Genomic DNA, 15,042 nt, shown 5'->3' on the forward strand with positions numbered 1-15,042 from the left:
TTAACCTTTACCATACACATTTTAATCTTTCTTTTTTTTAACGTAGAAGTCGCCTCAGGATCTTGAACACTGTAGGATCATCATTATGGATATTGGTTAACTTATCCGTTGATGGAAGATGGGTTAACTGAGGATCAGTTGTCGGAAGGCCTCAGTTCTCCTCAGAAGCAGTCTGATTTTTGTGGCCCTCTGAATGTCTTCCTCTACATCACCCAGTTCCAGTGAAGCAGCGATACCCTGGTCTCCCCCAGCCCCTCACCTCTCACCCCCCATCACGTAAGCTCCACAGCACAATAGAGGCGGGGAGACAGGGAGAGCGGGTGTGGTTGGGCCTGGTGTCTCTGGACCATGCCTTGCACAGGTAGAATGTGCTGGCTGAAAGAGGTGCTTTCTGGCAGAGGCAGCGTGGCAGCCCACACACCTGTGGGCAGAGCAGTCAAAGGGTGGGAAGGAGCCAGACTCACAAAGACCCTTTGCTTCAGCACAGCGGGACTTCCTGTGGGCCGCTGCCAGAGTCTTCCTGAGAGGAGAGTTCTGAAAAGTGAAGAAACACCAGTATTCTTTGTAGTCATAAAAAGGGGAAAGATAGCTGGAGGGATAAACATCTCAACCAACAAATTCTCTTTATGGGATGTCTGGCTTTCTGCAAATTTTACTGAACCAAGGCATGTGTTCTTTTCAAATTAATACATACAGTGCAACAACTCAAAACAATATGCTGATTTATTCCACGACGATAATTTCCAGGCTAACTGCGGTTTTGTTTTACATCTCCAACAAGACTAGGGAGTGCGTGTGTGTGTTGGGGGTGGGAGAGATCTCCAAAAGTCCTGGAGATGAAAAGTTTGGGTTCACATCCAGAATAAAATTCAGTCTCAGTCTCTCTCTTTCTCCATGTGTGTGTATGTGTAAAATTGCAAATTTAAGTCAACTTTTTTTGAGCATTACCGGAACACTGAAGCAAGATAAGATGCATTGTCTTTTCATCTATTTAGGGAAGGCATACATGTGCCTTAGAGTGGGAAACAACTCGAAGGAATACAGAATTGAATAAATTAGAAGCACAGACTGTGTTGTGGGAGGTCAGAGGACTCAGGGCTGGGTGCTGGGAAACAGGGCTTCCTGTGAGTGCGGAAGAGCAAGGGAGGGAGAGGCGCACACCGTTGATACCTCCTTTCTCCGTGTTTGATACCTGCTCAACTTTTGAGGCAGGGGATTTCAGAAAGTCTGTTTTGATGATCTGACCCTGGGGAAGGAGAGAAATTAGAACTTCTGTCAGCTATTCTCTCTACGGCTGCTGTTAAGGCAAAAAAGAAAAAGGAGACAACTGACCCGCAACTGACAAGGATGTTTGGGGCTGGAGGGTTATCGAATGTAGTGTCATCAGGCTGGTCAGAGCAGTTGAATCACAGAAGGAGTACCCAAGAGCTCAGGAAAAGAGGCTCAAATGGCTAATTAGGGAAGTGCAAATTAAAACCTGAAATGAGAGACTCAGACTGACCATGTCGAGTGTTGGCGAGGCTGTGGAACTGGGCGCTCATGCCTCTCTGAGGGGATGCAGCGTGGTTCAGCCACCTGAAAGGCAGCAGGGCAGTTTCCGGTGAGGCAACATACGCTTAACAAGCGACACAACCGCTCCATGCCTAGGTGTTTATTTCCCCTCTCCATGTCCTCAGGAAGATGTTCATACGAGCCTAATGCATGACAACTTCAAACTGTAAGCAATTCCCAAAAGGTGACATGATAAATAATTTGTGGTATATTCAAGTTGTGCAATGTTACAGAGCAACAAAATGAAATGAACTATTGACAAACCAAATGAGACCTAAATCTCACAGGTGTGCTCAGTGAAAGAATGTGCTCAGTGAAAGAATCCCATTTACATGGTATTCTAAATAAATAAATTAAACTACAGTGACAGAAAGCAGATCTGTGATTGCCTGCTACTGGGGAGCAGGGGGGAGACTGGGTGGGAAGGGATACAAGGGAACTTTCTGGGATTATGCATATATATTACATCTTGAATGTGGTAGAAGTTACACTGTGGCCTGAATTTGTCTGAACTCACCAACCTGTACACTTACATTTGATTAAATGTAACTTACATCTCAGTAAAGCTGATGCAAAAGAAGCCCGCACCCCTTCTAATGAACAGCCTCCAGGGTCTAGCAAACCAACGCGAGAGAACAGTCACTTCTGAGAGGACCCCTTGCTGGTGATGGACCAGTGAGCGGCTGGGGCCCAATCTGCTAAAACGCCGCGCCAGGACAGAGGCCGAGTCATGAGCTGTGAGACCTGTGCACAGCCCGCCTGGTCAGATGATTCTTCAGATCACTGGCTTCTCTCTTGAGCGAGGAACTCAAGTCAGGGTCCAGCTAACTGTGTTCAGCAGCATTCCTCACGGGCCTTGAGCCTCCCCGGAGGAGACCTCCTGCCGGGAAAGCACTTCCAGCCGCAGACCGACGTGGGAGGTCAAGAGAACGAGCAGCTTTTCCTTCCGCCGCCCCGCCCCGCCCCGCAAGTTGGCCTTTGTGTAGAGAAGCGGGGTGTTGGTAATACTAGCTGGGTTTAGGAAAATGCACACAAACTGCCCCCTCTCCCCCAGGTCTCTGTGGCCAGCTCCGTGAGCCGGGGGGAACAGTCCTGATTGGGGCATTTGAAGCTGTGCGATAGGTCATAATCTCAACCAAGTATGTTGTGAAACGGAAATTATAGTTATGGAACAGTGCAAATTCACATAATTACATCAAAATGAAAAGGGAAACAAAGGAGGACTCTGAGCAACCTCTTGAGGGGAAATGACCACAGCCAGATGGAAGAAAATTGTTCCCTAAGTAGAATAAGGCACCTTTCCAGGCGATTCCCATGAATTTATCTTATGTGGACACTAAGCTCCCTATCCACAGTCCATCTTAAATTACTGTTTTCCCTCCAATGAACCGTTTCCCCCTCTGTGGGAGACACTAGTATGTTCTTGGCGAAGTTAACAGTCACACAAGTCTTTCTTTGTTCTTAGACGTCTATCTTTTTTAGCTGCCTTAAGCACTTTTTTAGGTAAATGGCAACAAAGGAAAGAGTTCCCAAGGACGTTAAATCTTAAACGGTTTAAGACTGGCTGTACGGCTCCGACAGGTCTTCGCTTGCTGTGCTGGCCCTGGCCGCGAGTCAGCACAGCTGGGCCCAGTTCCGGTTCTCTCATTAACTAGGTATGTGACCTTGACCTCCAGCAAAACTAACCTTTTGTCCTCCACCGGCAAATGAGGATGGCACCACTTTCTTAATCTGCCTCAGCATGTAAAAGGCTTTCATGTCTCAGCATGTAAATATTAGATATGATAACATTTTTTTAAAGATTTTATTTATTTATTTTTAGAGAGGGAAGGGAGGGAGGGGAGAGAGAGAGAGAGAGAGAGAGAGAGAGAGAGAGAGAGGGAGAAACATCAATGTGCGGTTGCTGGGGGTTATGGCCTGCAACCTAGGAATGTACCCTGGCTGGGAATCGAACCTGGGACACTTTGGTTCCCAGCCCACGCTCAATCCACTGAGCTACGCCAGCCAGAGATATGATAACATTTTGAAAAATTAAAAGTTTAATATCAGCATAAAGCAGGGCTTATTTTTCAGTGAGAAGAAAACTTTGTAGATGTTACAAGCACAATGTACGTGTTTGTTGGAGGACCTGGACTCTCCAGCGATAAACGTGCTCCGTCATCTTTTCCTTTCCCGGTGAGCACAGGGGCTAAGAATTCCCTAAGACCCGCACTCACTCTTGCTGGGGTGTCGGGAAGAGTCCGCTGAGAGTGCTCCAAATAGTTTTAAATTTCACACTGGGGTATTGTAGGAGTTACTTTATTGCCAAAACAACAGGCTGGAAACTGAAGCCTAGAAATGGAGAAAAAATTAAAATTTCAGAGAAAAAAATGCAACTGGGTCATAGAAACACCACAAAGCCTGGTATGTGGTCTATGTTCTATTTCATGAAGGCTGTAGCAGTAACGAGAAAAAAAGAAACAGAAGAAATAGAACGTATGCATGTCTGTAACGGTTTCAGGGAGTAAGAGAGTATCACGAATTTGAAGCCTTAAGCGCTGGTCTTGGCATCGCCTCCGACTTACTGTCTCTTGTCTGGTTCCTGGTATATTGGGCCTCTCCATTTTCTGCCCCCGCCCCAACCGCCGCCCCCGCCCTTCCCCGCTGCTCTCTCCCTGGCACATCACATCGGAGGGGAGAAGTGACTCTCAGTTTTCTCTTTCAGGAAACTTGGGAATCTATGAAGTGAGTTTCTCTTTCTTGAGTGGGTTTACTCAGATGAACATGTCGATTGAGTATATGCGGCTGGACGGGAGACAGAAAGGGGCATAACAGATGGCCGCTGTCCTCCTCAGCTTGCTGAAGATCTGGAGGTGCCTGCTATTTTAGAGGGGAGAGAGGATGTCCAGTCATGTGCATCAGGAAGGTTTTGGGCAGAATTCCGTCACTTGAGCCAGGCCTGTAGTGGGGGGGGCGTCCACAAGTAGGTCCCGGGAAGGTGGAGGTGGGCCTATGCCACAGAAAAGCCCAAGCCAGAGGCAGACCACCAGGCAGGCCTGGAGCAACCACCACTCCGTCGGTTAGGAATGATACAGTGTGTGCGGATGTGTGTGTGTAAGGGCAAGGTGGAGACTACTCTGGAAAGACAGCCTGGGTAGGGGCGCAGGAGTGTCGGGTGTCTGGAAAGCCCTGCTGAAGACTTTGGCCTCTGGGCTGTGGTTAGTTGGAAGAAGATGGCAAGATACTGGTATTGTCTACTCTCCCTCGGGGACCTCACTTGCATGGGTGTGTGCCCATCCCCCTCCTGCTCCTTGCCCTCACCCCACACAAGAACATCCCCAGCCCCAGGAAGAGGCGTGGGGAGCTGCCCGGCTTGAGGGTCCCCCGTGCACCCTACGGTGGGTTCAGCAGGTGGCTTCTAACCTCCACCTCCACTGGCCCCAGTGACAGCTCAATCCTGGGGCCTGCATCAGGCTTCAGACCCTGACTGACTCCAAGGAGAAAGTATGAATAAGGCGTTGCCTGACTCCCTCCCTGCTCAAGGCTAAGACCTAGGCTTCAAGGCAGGGCAGGTGCCAAAGCTGGGCAGGGCTGGCCCAGCGGTGGCAGGGCCACAGGGGCCCGCTCAACGTGCTCAAAGGGCTGGAGAGTTCTCCAGAGTTTGGTCACTGCAGCATGACTAACGAGAACCATCAGGAATAAAAAATAAACATCGATCCATCATGCTAGAGGAAAGACCAACTTTCCTATCCTCTATGCTCACTAGAGAAAATGATGTTAAAAAAATTAAAGCTATATGACAAAATGAACAAAGAGTGTGTGGCAAAATGTAGGAAGAAAGCATCCTAGAAGTGTGCCACGTAATTAAAAAATAATATATTACTTTTCTAAATTTTGCAATATTTGTGGGATTTATCGGCTTTCATATTTTATAATTTGTTGTGATTTTTTTTCGTTCTAAATGGTTTCTTTCATACCTAATTTTGTAATTGAAATTTTTAATTTTTTTCTTTTTTACAAGATTTTATTTATTTAGAGAGAGAGTAAGGGAAGGAGAGAGATGGAGGGAAACCTTGATGTGTAAGAGAAACATCAATAGGCTGCCTCTCACACACCCCCACCCAGGGACCTGGCCCAAAACCCAGGCATGTGCCCTGACTGGGAATCAAGCCAGTGACCTTCTTCTTTGTGGGTTGATGTTCAACCAACTGAGCCACACCAGTCAGGGCTGTTCTTTTTCTTAACAATCCTCCAATTATTTAAGCTCGAGGACCCACAAATTTGGATTAGCCCTTGGATGATTCCATAATATCAGCTCAGTAAACATTGAATTAATTACAGCTGCTAAGTATGCTGAGTTTCTAGGAATGAAGAACACTAAGGAAATAAAATGCATTTCAAACAGAGACAAAATAAATGATCGAATTAGTAGCTGGATTGGAAAATCTTCAGGACTGGGACCTTTGAAAAATTAGGACAATGTTGGGCTCTGGACACTATCCCATGAAGGGACCAGTCTGCGTAAGTGGGAGTGGCTGTCCAGTTGGGCTCTGCTGGACACACAGTTATGTGGTATTGATAGTTTCTAATGCCCTGGCTAGTGTGGCTCAGTGGATTGAGCATCAGACTGAGAAGTAACAGGTCACCAGTTCAATTCCCAGTCAAGGCACATGCCTGGGTTGCGGGCCAGGTCCCCAGTGGGGGGGTGTACAAGAGGCAACCACACATTGATGTTTCTCCCCCTCTCTTTCTCCCTCCCTTCCCCTCTCTCTAAAAATAAATAAAATCTTTATTAAAAAAATAATAATTTCTAATGCCAATGCCATTTCCACTTGTAATTTCCAGCAGATTACTTTGTCAATCAGGTCTCCCAATTGTTAATTAGCTGGGATGTGCAAATATGAAGTATTCAAGAAGGCAGAAAGGTACAACTTAATTCTTCATATGCAAACTTATTTGGCAAAGCTTAAGAATAATGCTAAAAGCAAACAAAAATTGAGTACTAACTGAAGTCCAATCGAATAACTAATTTCATGGTACATTCACTCAACCTGCTTTATTTTGTAGAATGAATACATTTGAACATTACACAAACTTTAAAAAAGAAATTTAATATGTTTGAGTTTGCTCTATGTATATGAAGTAATGATTTATAGGACTGAACATATTGCAGGATTACAACTCCCCAGAGTTACAATTTCTGTCTTTTGAAATTCAAAACATGGACAAAACACATAAACGGATGATTTTCAAGATACTGGACAGCAAGAAAGGAAGGACAGTGACCCTGAGAGACAGGTCACAAACACGGTGAGCCCCACCGATGTCCCAGATTACTGCGCTGAGCGAGTTTCCAGGCCCTGGACAGAGAGGGGTCCTTGCAGGAGTCCCACAATCTCTTTGAATGGAGGAGACAAACTGATCGACACAATCCCTGTTAGTCTCCAAGCGAATTTTTTCAGTAGAAATTAAAAAAAAAAACCTGATTCTGAAATTTATGTGGAAACACAAACAAAACTAGTCTGACAAAGAACGAAGGTAGGGGAGTGACCCAGGCAAGTGCATAGAGCATCCTACCTGCGAGGACAAGACAAAACAGTATCCAAGCATGAGCTCCATCACTTTCGTAGTTATTTGTAATGTCAAAATAGTATCTATTGGCCTGGCCAGTGTGGCTCAGTTGGTTGGAGCATCATCCCATAGACTGATGAGCCACGAGTTCGATTCCCAGTCTGGACACACACCCAGGTTGCAGGTTCGATCCCTGGTCAGAGCATGTTAAGAGAAGGCTACCAATCGATGTTTCTTTCTCTCTCTCTGTCCCTTCCTCTCTTCTAAAAGCAATGAAAATATGTCCTTGGATGAGGATAAAATAATAATAATAATATTCTATTATTATTTTAATATGGTTAACTGTTTTCTTATTACAGTACAGTGTTTTGCTGTAATAAATAATGCTGTTATGAACATTTGTGGATAAATCTACTTTTTCTCTTTAGGATTATTTCTATGAAATAAAATTACAAGATTAAAAATACACATTTAAGGCTCTGGATACACTTTACTGAATGTTTGTGTCAAAATACCCTCCTACCAGCAGCGTATGAGAAAGTCCTGCTTCATGGCATCATTGCCAGCATTGAAGGTTCCTTGAAAGACAAAAAATCCTTGCTAATTTGAAGGTAAAACAGTATCTTCTCAATTTTACTCATGTTTCTGTGATTACTAGTTACAATATATTTCCCCCTTTGTTTTTCCTCTTTAACCAATGACTGGTTCATATCCTTTGCACATTTTTCTATTTTTCCTCCACGTTAATGAAATTATTTTGTTTTTAAAGTTTCCATCGAGGCCCTGGCTGGCATAGCTCACGGGCTGCGAACCAAAAGTGTCGCAGGTTCAATTCCCAGTCAGAGTACATGCCTGGGTTGTAGGCCATGACCCCCAGCAACCGCACATTGATGTTTCTCTCTCTCTCTCTTTCTCCCTCCCTTCCCTCTCGAAAAGTAAATAAATAAAGTCTTTAAAAAAAAGTTTCCATCGAAACAAATAAAACAGTCACTTGAGTTTATTTTATTGGATTGATTTAAGTATTTTATTTAAAGAAATATTCTGAAGAGTATGGTAGTTTATCGATAGGAAAAATATAAAGCATACATGTTTAAAGAACATTTTGTACTGACATTATAGGAAAAAGACTTCTCCAAATAGCATGATTAGTTTTGTAGGGCGGCTAGTGAATGCACTCTGCAGAAACGGGGTTTCACCTTCAAATCTGAGCACATTACCCATACAGGGAGAAAAGGATAACAAAAATCACAACTTTAATGAGTTTAAAATTTAGTAGCCCACATCTGATTCATTGACGAGTATGTTCTTTTATTTACCTCTTCAAGGTAGAGCTTATTTTTTTCACCTCATCCTCTGCATCTTTATCCTAGGAAGAAAACACAAATCGACAATGAAAACTCACACATTCATCCTGATACTCAAGGTACTTTGAAGTAGATTTTCTTGAGGAAAGACTTTTTTGAAAGACCAAAGAAACAGGGGATCTCTTAGGACGGGGTCGGGGGTGGATTCAGGTCTCTGAGAATGGGAGTCCCGTGGAGAGCTGTGTCCGGGCTTTCCCCCACCAGGTGCGGAGTGGTGGGAGACAGGAAGGAGAGTGTGTCAATGAAAACACTTTTTTTTCTTCTTCAACTGTGCGACGTGGGAGAAGTCCTGGCCCTAGCAGCTGGTTGTGAAGAAATCTGAGATTCCACTGTAAGGTCCAGACAGACAAATACGCATTTCAATTATTGACTTTATCAGGGGCTTTATACATAAGATTTAGTCCTATAATATGTTTTATAGGACTCTACATGTATTGTTTTTTTAAAAAAAAAACAACAGTGCGTAAGTTAGAAAGAGTGGCAATAAATTCAGGTGGTAGGGTATCTTATGCATTTTTGAAGTTATCAAACATTTACTGAGCACCTATCAGAAAGAACTTAAGGAATGTATTAAGTTTAAAATAAACATGAGAAAAAATGGACAAAATAGATATTTCAAGTAGCTGCTACCTAGATTTTTTTTTAAAAAAACTGTAAATTCTTTAATAGCTTTAATCATAAACATGAATACACTGACTCAATTGTAGTGTTAGATCAGCTAGAAATTTACCTTCTATCAAATCAGTATTTTTTTGAAGGTTGTGATAAAATGAAACAAATGAATCTAGGGTGTTACTACATTAGTTAAAAGAACTCATAAAAAGCCACGATTCGTGTTTATCTTTGTTACCCTAGGGTCAGCTCAGTGCCTGGCACCTAGAGGCCCTAACTGTCTGCTACATCAGTGGTTAGATGCTGGAACACAGGAACACTAGGAGACACACAAAGGCTAACCCTAACTCACAGGAGCATTCCCTAGGATATCTGAATCACTTACAAAGTGTGTCTTTTGTGTCCATGTTTCCATACACCCTTGCCATTCCAGACACGCACTTCAAAAGTAATATAATAATTAGAACACATTACGTGTTCTGCATTTCTTCAGTTACATTAAATGTTGTTTCCTGATTAAACAAAGTCTTTGTAAATATGCTTCAAGTTGCATAAAAATAGAAACTAGTCAACTGATGACTACTGAAACAGTAAAGGAGAAAGGTTCCACTTAGCAAGTTTCTGGATCTTTTCCATGGTATTGAAGACCACTACCAATGTACTAGATTTGTAATCAACAACACTGATTAGTCTACCAGAGAGAGGTTATCTCATTGCTTATGATGTCTTAATGAATTCTGATTCAACATTTCTAAGGATGTATCACAATTCTGTATCTTTACAGTATTTTCAGTAATATGTCATTTGGCAAAAGTGTAAATTATATGTTGAATTGTGTACTAAAGGGTTCCTGATAGAGTATTTTTTCCAGCCTGAGTGTTCTTATATAAACTCAAGATGAAGATGTTTTTACATGGACATGAGGCCCGAGAACTGCCAAGCATGAGAACTCTCAGGTCGACTGAGGCATGTGAAGACCTCCCTTTGGCCATGACACGGCGAGAGTTTCATGTGGTGAAAACCCTCCCATGTCCTGGAGTGACGCTCTGTGAGTGAAGGGCCCCCATGTCTATTTCACTGAACTGCTTCTCCAACATGAATTACCCCGTATTTCCAAGTGGCTTCCTCCACCTGGTAAGGACCTGCAGCTTTCCTCCCCGGCTCACCCGAAGTTTTCTGCGCACACCCAGGTGTGAGCTTTGGCTGAAGGCTGCAGGGCTCTCCCTGGGTGAACTACCTGTGCCTCTGGTGGTTCTAGATGAGGCTGAGGTTCTTCCTCATACATCATGGTCACACGGTTTCTCTCCAGTGGGCCCTGTGTCAAGATGGCTGGCGGGACAACATCACTAACAGCTATTTCCTACAGAGATGACATTCGTAGGGTTTCTCTGCAGGGCGAATGCGCTCACGCCACTTGAAGGATGAATTGTCACTGGAGGCACTTCTGCAGTGTTCCCCTCCTGTGTGGGCTCCCTGACACAAACAAGCAGTAGTTCCCTGGCTGAAGGGTTTCCCACAGTCGTTTGCTGTAGTATTCTCTGCAGCTTCAGTGAGCACATGCCGAGTCACTGATGAGCTGTGAGTATCTCTCCACTTCCAACCTATTCAAAGAACTCCTCTCCAGGGTGAAATCTCTGCTAGTGAGGAGGAAGTGGGAGGCCATTAAAGGTTTCCTATGTCCATGTATCGATTCATTTTCTACACATCGACTCGAAGATGATCATTCGGTGATCATCTCTAGTTAGAGTCTTTGCCACAGTGGTGGCATTCACCAGGTGTGTTTCTCTCCTGTGCAGCGTGTCAACTGCAGAGCTATCCGAGGACCTGTGAGGTCTTCATCAGGTTTCAAGCACTTCATATAGGGACAATATTTATGCAAGTGTCCTCTTGTAAGAACTCAGTTACGGTTTTGAGCTCAGGTTACGCCTTTCTTCCCCAGGATCAAACCATCGAAAACTTCCTGCTGAGATGGCACTCGTTCCCTGCCCTCAAGCTGAAATCCTGCCTTACGCGTCCGATTCACAGGGCAATTCCAACATGGAGGAACAGGTTCGCCCTCATGGATCTTACCACGACACTAGGTGGCTCCTTCCTACATGTCTTCTACGTGTAAGTCAGGTCTTGGTTTTTAAGACTTTCCTGCTCGGACTCTGGCCTTGGGGAAATCTTCGTTGCCCCACAGCTCTCCTCCTTGAACCAGCTAGGAAGCTTCCTCTGATTTTCAGAGCTTATACCCCTAGGATGTTGTCCAGCCTCACACGACATTGAGGTTGGTGCCCCCATGCTCTGCAGAGCTTCTCTCTCTGTCTCTCTCTCCAGCAAAAGGCCAGGAATCTGTATTTTTAATAAGCCTCTACTTCCAAGCAAATCTTAATGATGTGAACCCCAGGGTTAAAATTCTAATTTCCTTAGAATCTCAGGTTACACAGCAAAACCTCGGGAAGGCCCTCCCTAGCCCGGGCCCAGGCTGCAGTCCCAGGTGTAATCTCCTGCAGATGTCTGTGCTTTCGTTTCCACAACGCTCCCCACACTGTATTGCTATTAGGTGTTCAGTGCCTGCCTTCCCCACGAGAAAGTATTTGTTTCTTCCTCATTGTATCCCAAGCCACCAGCAGAAGGGATATCCCTGTGTTTGTGATACATAATTTAGATAGGCTGAAAGCAGGGTTAGGATTTCATCACTAAGGAGTTCCTAATGACAAGGAAGATTCTTAGTCTACTTAAAAGGTAGGAAACGTAGTCCATGACTTTAAACAACACGTAACCGCGAAGACAACTGTATCACTTGCTCATGTGAACAGGCATTCTTTACCTGTAGCATTCCCAGAGTCTACTTCTTCCCGTGCTTCCTTCTGGGACATTGTCTTTACTATCTGTCCTCTAAGAGTTCATCTTAGAAAAGCAGTTAGCACCACTTCAAAATACTACAAGTTTTAAATAGTTTTTTCTTTACCAGGTTAGCACGTCCCTCACTGTAAGTGTGTATGTGTGTGTGTCACACCATGCTTTGTGTATCTGAGCTTCCTCTGAGTACTCCAAGTCAGTAACTCAAATGCTTCCTCCAGGCAAGCAATTTAAGTGGGGGCTGGTGTAATCACGGTGTTATTTGGCAATTATCCTCACATTGCATTCGACACAGGAATCCTTTTTAATTTCAGAAAAGGAATGTTTCCTGGGACCCGAGCTCACCTTCCCAGGGTCGGGAAAACTCCACACGAATAACAGAATACTGCAGTTTCAAGTCCTGAGAATGGGAGCTGCTCACATACACGTGTCTCCCGCTAGTGCCCAAGGGCTGACACCCCCAACAGGCGGTGCAGCGTGATGTGCACCGTGACAGGGACAGATGCCAAGTTCACAAATAACCACAATGCCAGGAAGAGTTGCAAGTGCCACAGGAGAGGAGCAAACATGTTCTGCAAGCTCACGAGGGAGAGAAGAATAAATGGCTGTGTTTCCTTCGTTTTAGTTAGTGGCACTGCTAGATGCTTTGGAAATAAATAGACTGGTCAGCCAAATCACTAATGGAGTACAGATCAATCTGGAAAAATTTTATAGATATAGGGGTACTACGGATAACTCACCTCATCCTATTTTTTAATTTTAAGGAACTGAGATACTCCTGGCAGTACATTTACTACTTGGGGGACAAAAAAGAACTGCTAGGAATACAAATGGAAACATCACTGGGGAGTAAAAAGTAATGTGAGAAATTAATGCTATTTTGTGTATAACATAATATTTCCACAGTGTCCAGCTTTCTTAGTCACACTTATTACTAGTCCCGCTTATTATTGCTATTAGCACTATTATATTTGTATGGTATTAGTCTTTCGATTCTTCCCACCAGTACTTACTGAGTCCTAATTATATCCCAGACACTGAACTGGGCCTTGAAATAGAGTGGTGAATGAAACGCACCTGGTTACTACACAATCACACAAATAACTACTTAATCACAACTGTGCTAAATGGAGGAAAAGTACACGGTGCTTGCTTGCCCGGGAGTGTCAGAGCAGTCTCTCCTGAGGAAAGCGTGCTCAGGGCAAGGCCTGCAGGAGGAGGAGGATCGGAGCTGGTGAAGGGAGCAGCCCAGGCGGATGGGAGTGTTTCAGGAAGAGGGAACAGCATGTCCTGAGGGAAGAACATGTGCAGAGGAGGGGACATCACAGAGGACATCAGAAACTCCAGAGATCGGGAGGAGCTAGATCAGACCCTTGAAGGGCTTGTTAAAATTTTTGAACTTCATCCTAAAAGCAAAAGATTTTAAAGCAGGGAAGTGGTATGTTGAAGTTTCGGTTTAATCTGTTGCTTTGGCTGCTGTGGAAAACCAAGAATGACGGGGCCGGAGGCACAAGCTTTGAGGAGACCCATGGGAGGACCCGCGTGGTGTGCTGCGTGGGGTGGCAGCAGTCGGATGGCCCAAGGCATGTTTTAAAAGAGCAATTCCAAGAGTGTGGTGACGGGGTAGAGGTCTAGATTGAGTGGCTGAAGAGGAAGGAGGTGTCAAGGATGATTCCCAACTTTCCCAGGTGAGTAGATGGGGGAGCCATTTACTGAAAGGAGAAGATGGAGGAAGAGCAGATGCAAAGGCCTGATGACGAGAGAAGCTGGAGACGTCTGCAAGGCATTCACGTGGAGATGCCAAGTAAGGTACTAGAGAACCAGGCCTAGAGCTCAGGAGAGAGGTCTACAGACTGAAATTTGAGGGCCCCTGGCAGGTGGAAAGCATTTGAAGCCATGGAGGTAGGTTTGGAGGGCAGGGAGGAGGAAAGTGGAGAGACTTGGGTACCAAGGATCAAAACCTGATGCTGGTCAGTACCTGGCAGCTTGCAGCCCTCCTATGAGAGCTCTACATTTCACGCATAAACATTTGAATGTCAAACGAGGTATTGTACCTCATTATCATACTGTATGCTAATCTCACATTTCAGCAAGAATATGGACACTCAGTTTTAAATGACTGCATGCAATCCAAATGGACATCATTCAGAAGACAGTAGGGTCCCATCACCAACATGGAGCAAGCGACCAACAGGACAAAAATCTGTGTTTTGCTCAACAAATCACACAGCTTGTCTTCTGGAGAAGGAGTGTTGCTACTGAAACTGCTGTTTTTCACTATTAACCAATGGAACCAACTAAGGGATCCCAGTTAGAAGGACAATCAGCCGTGTGTGAAATCCCAAACGTATAAGCAGTCCCAGACCTGCAGCGGGAGCTGCTGAAGAGCCCAGTGGAGCCCGATTAGCCGTGTTTGAAACCACAGGCATCCCTGAACCCTGCAGTTCCCGGCAGGCCTCGCTTCTCTTCCTCCTTTCAGCCTAATTTCCCACGGCTGCCCCCAACACTCCGTCAACAAATCTTTGCTTTTCCACCTCTGGGCCTTTGTCCATGACAGACAATGTGCTTCCGCCCACACCTTCGCATGACATCTTTCCATCTCTGATGCCACCTGATGTCTTCCAGGTAACTGTAATTTCTCCCTTTTCAATATTCCCATAACCAGTTATTTGTATCTCCCCAGGCACTCATGCTTTCCACCCTGAGCTTAGTTATCTGAACATACGCTGTGTGTTCTCTTCTAGGCCGTAAGCACCCAGAGGGCAAGAGGCATGTCGTATATGTTTATGCCCCAGATCCCAGCAAATGCCCGAGCCTGCATCACTCCAGCAGAGAGGAAGAGGAGCGCTTATTTCTGAGGCATTTCTTTTCAGCTGTGATTCAGAGGATGATGATGTTTAGTGACTGATGTATTTCCTCTTGTTCTCACAATACAAGTGAATGGCTCACGAGAATGTGGACTGAGCTGTTAACACTGTGAAATTCTAAAACTCAGAGCACATCCAGAATTCTGAGTTAGTGAACCAAAGAGAAGGATCCATGCAATAGTTTCTTTTTCACCAATGGTAGGTGTTCCAGGACCAAGAAAACGTAAAGACACATTTTCAGTCTTCTGTGTGGC

At 44.7% G+C, this 15,042-nt stretch overlaps 1 protein-coding gene across 4 annotated transcripts in view; it reads right to left on the reverse strand.

Moving 5' to 3' along the window:
- Positions 1 to 8,097: 8,097 nt before the first annotated feature.
- Positions 8,098 to 15,042, reverse strand: part of RMDN2 (regulator of microtubule dynamics 2) — a 62,429-nt gene continuing 55,484 nt past the window's right edge. For all 4 annotated transcript variants that reach the window (XM_045827841.1, XM_045827842.1, XM_045827840.1 and 1 more), the window contains one exon: positions 8,098 to 8,467. In XM_045827841.1, coding sequence (XP_045683797.1) covers positions 8,414 to 8,467 — 54 coding nt within the window. In that variant the 3' untranslated portion in view covers positions 8,098 to 8,413. The remainder of the gene's footprint in view (positions 8,468 to 15,042) is intronic.

Source organism: Phyllostomus hastatus, unplaced genomic scaffold, assembly GCF_019186645.2.
Source record: "Phyllostomus hastatus isolate PE091 unplaced genomic scaffold, TTU_PhHast_1.1 phas_scaffold_78, whole genome shotgun sequence".
NCBI lineage: Eukaryota > Metazoa > Chordata > Mammalia > Chiroptera > Phyllostomidae > Phyllostomus > Phyllostomus hastatus.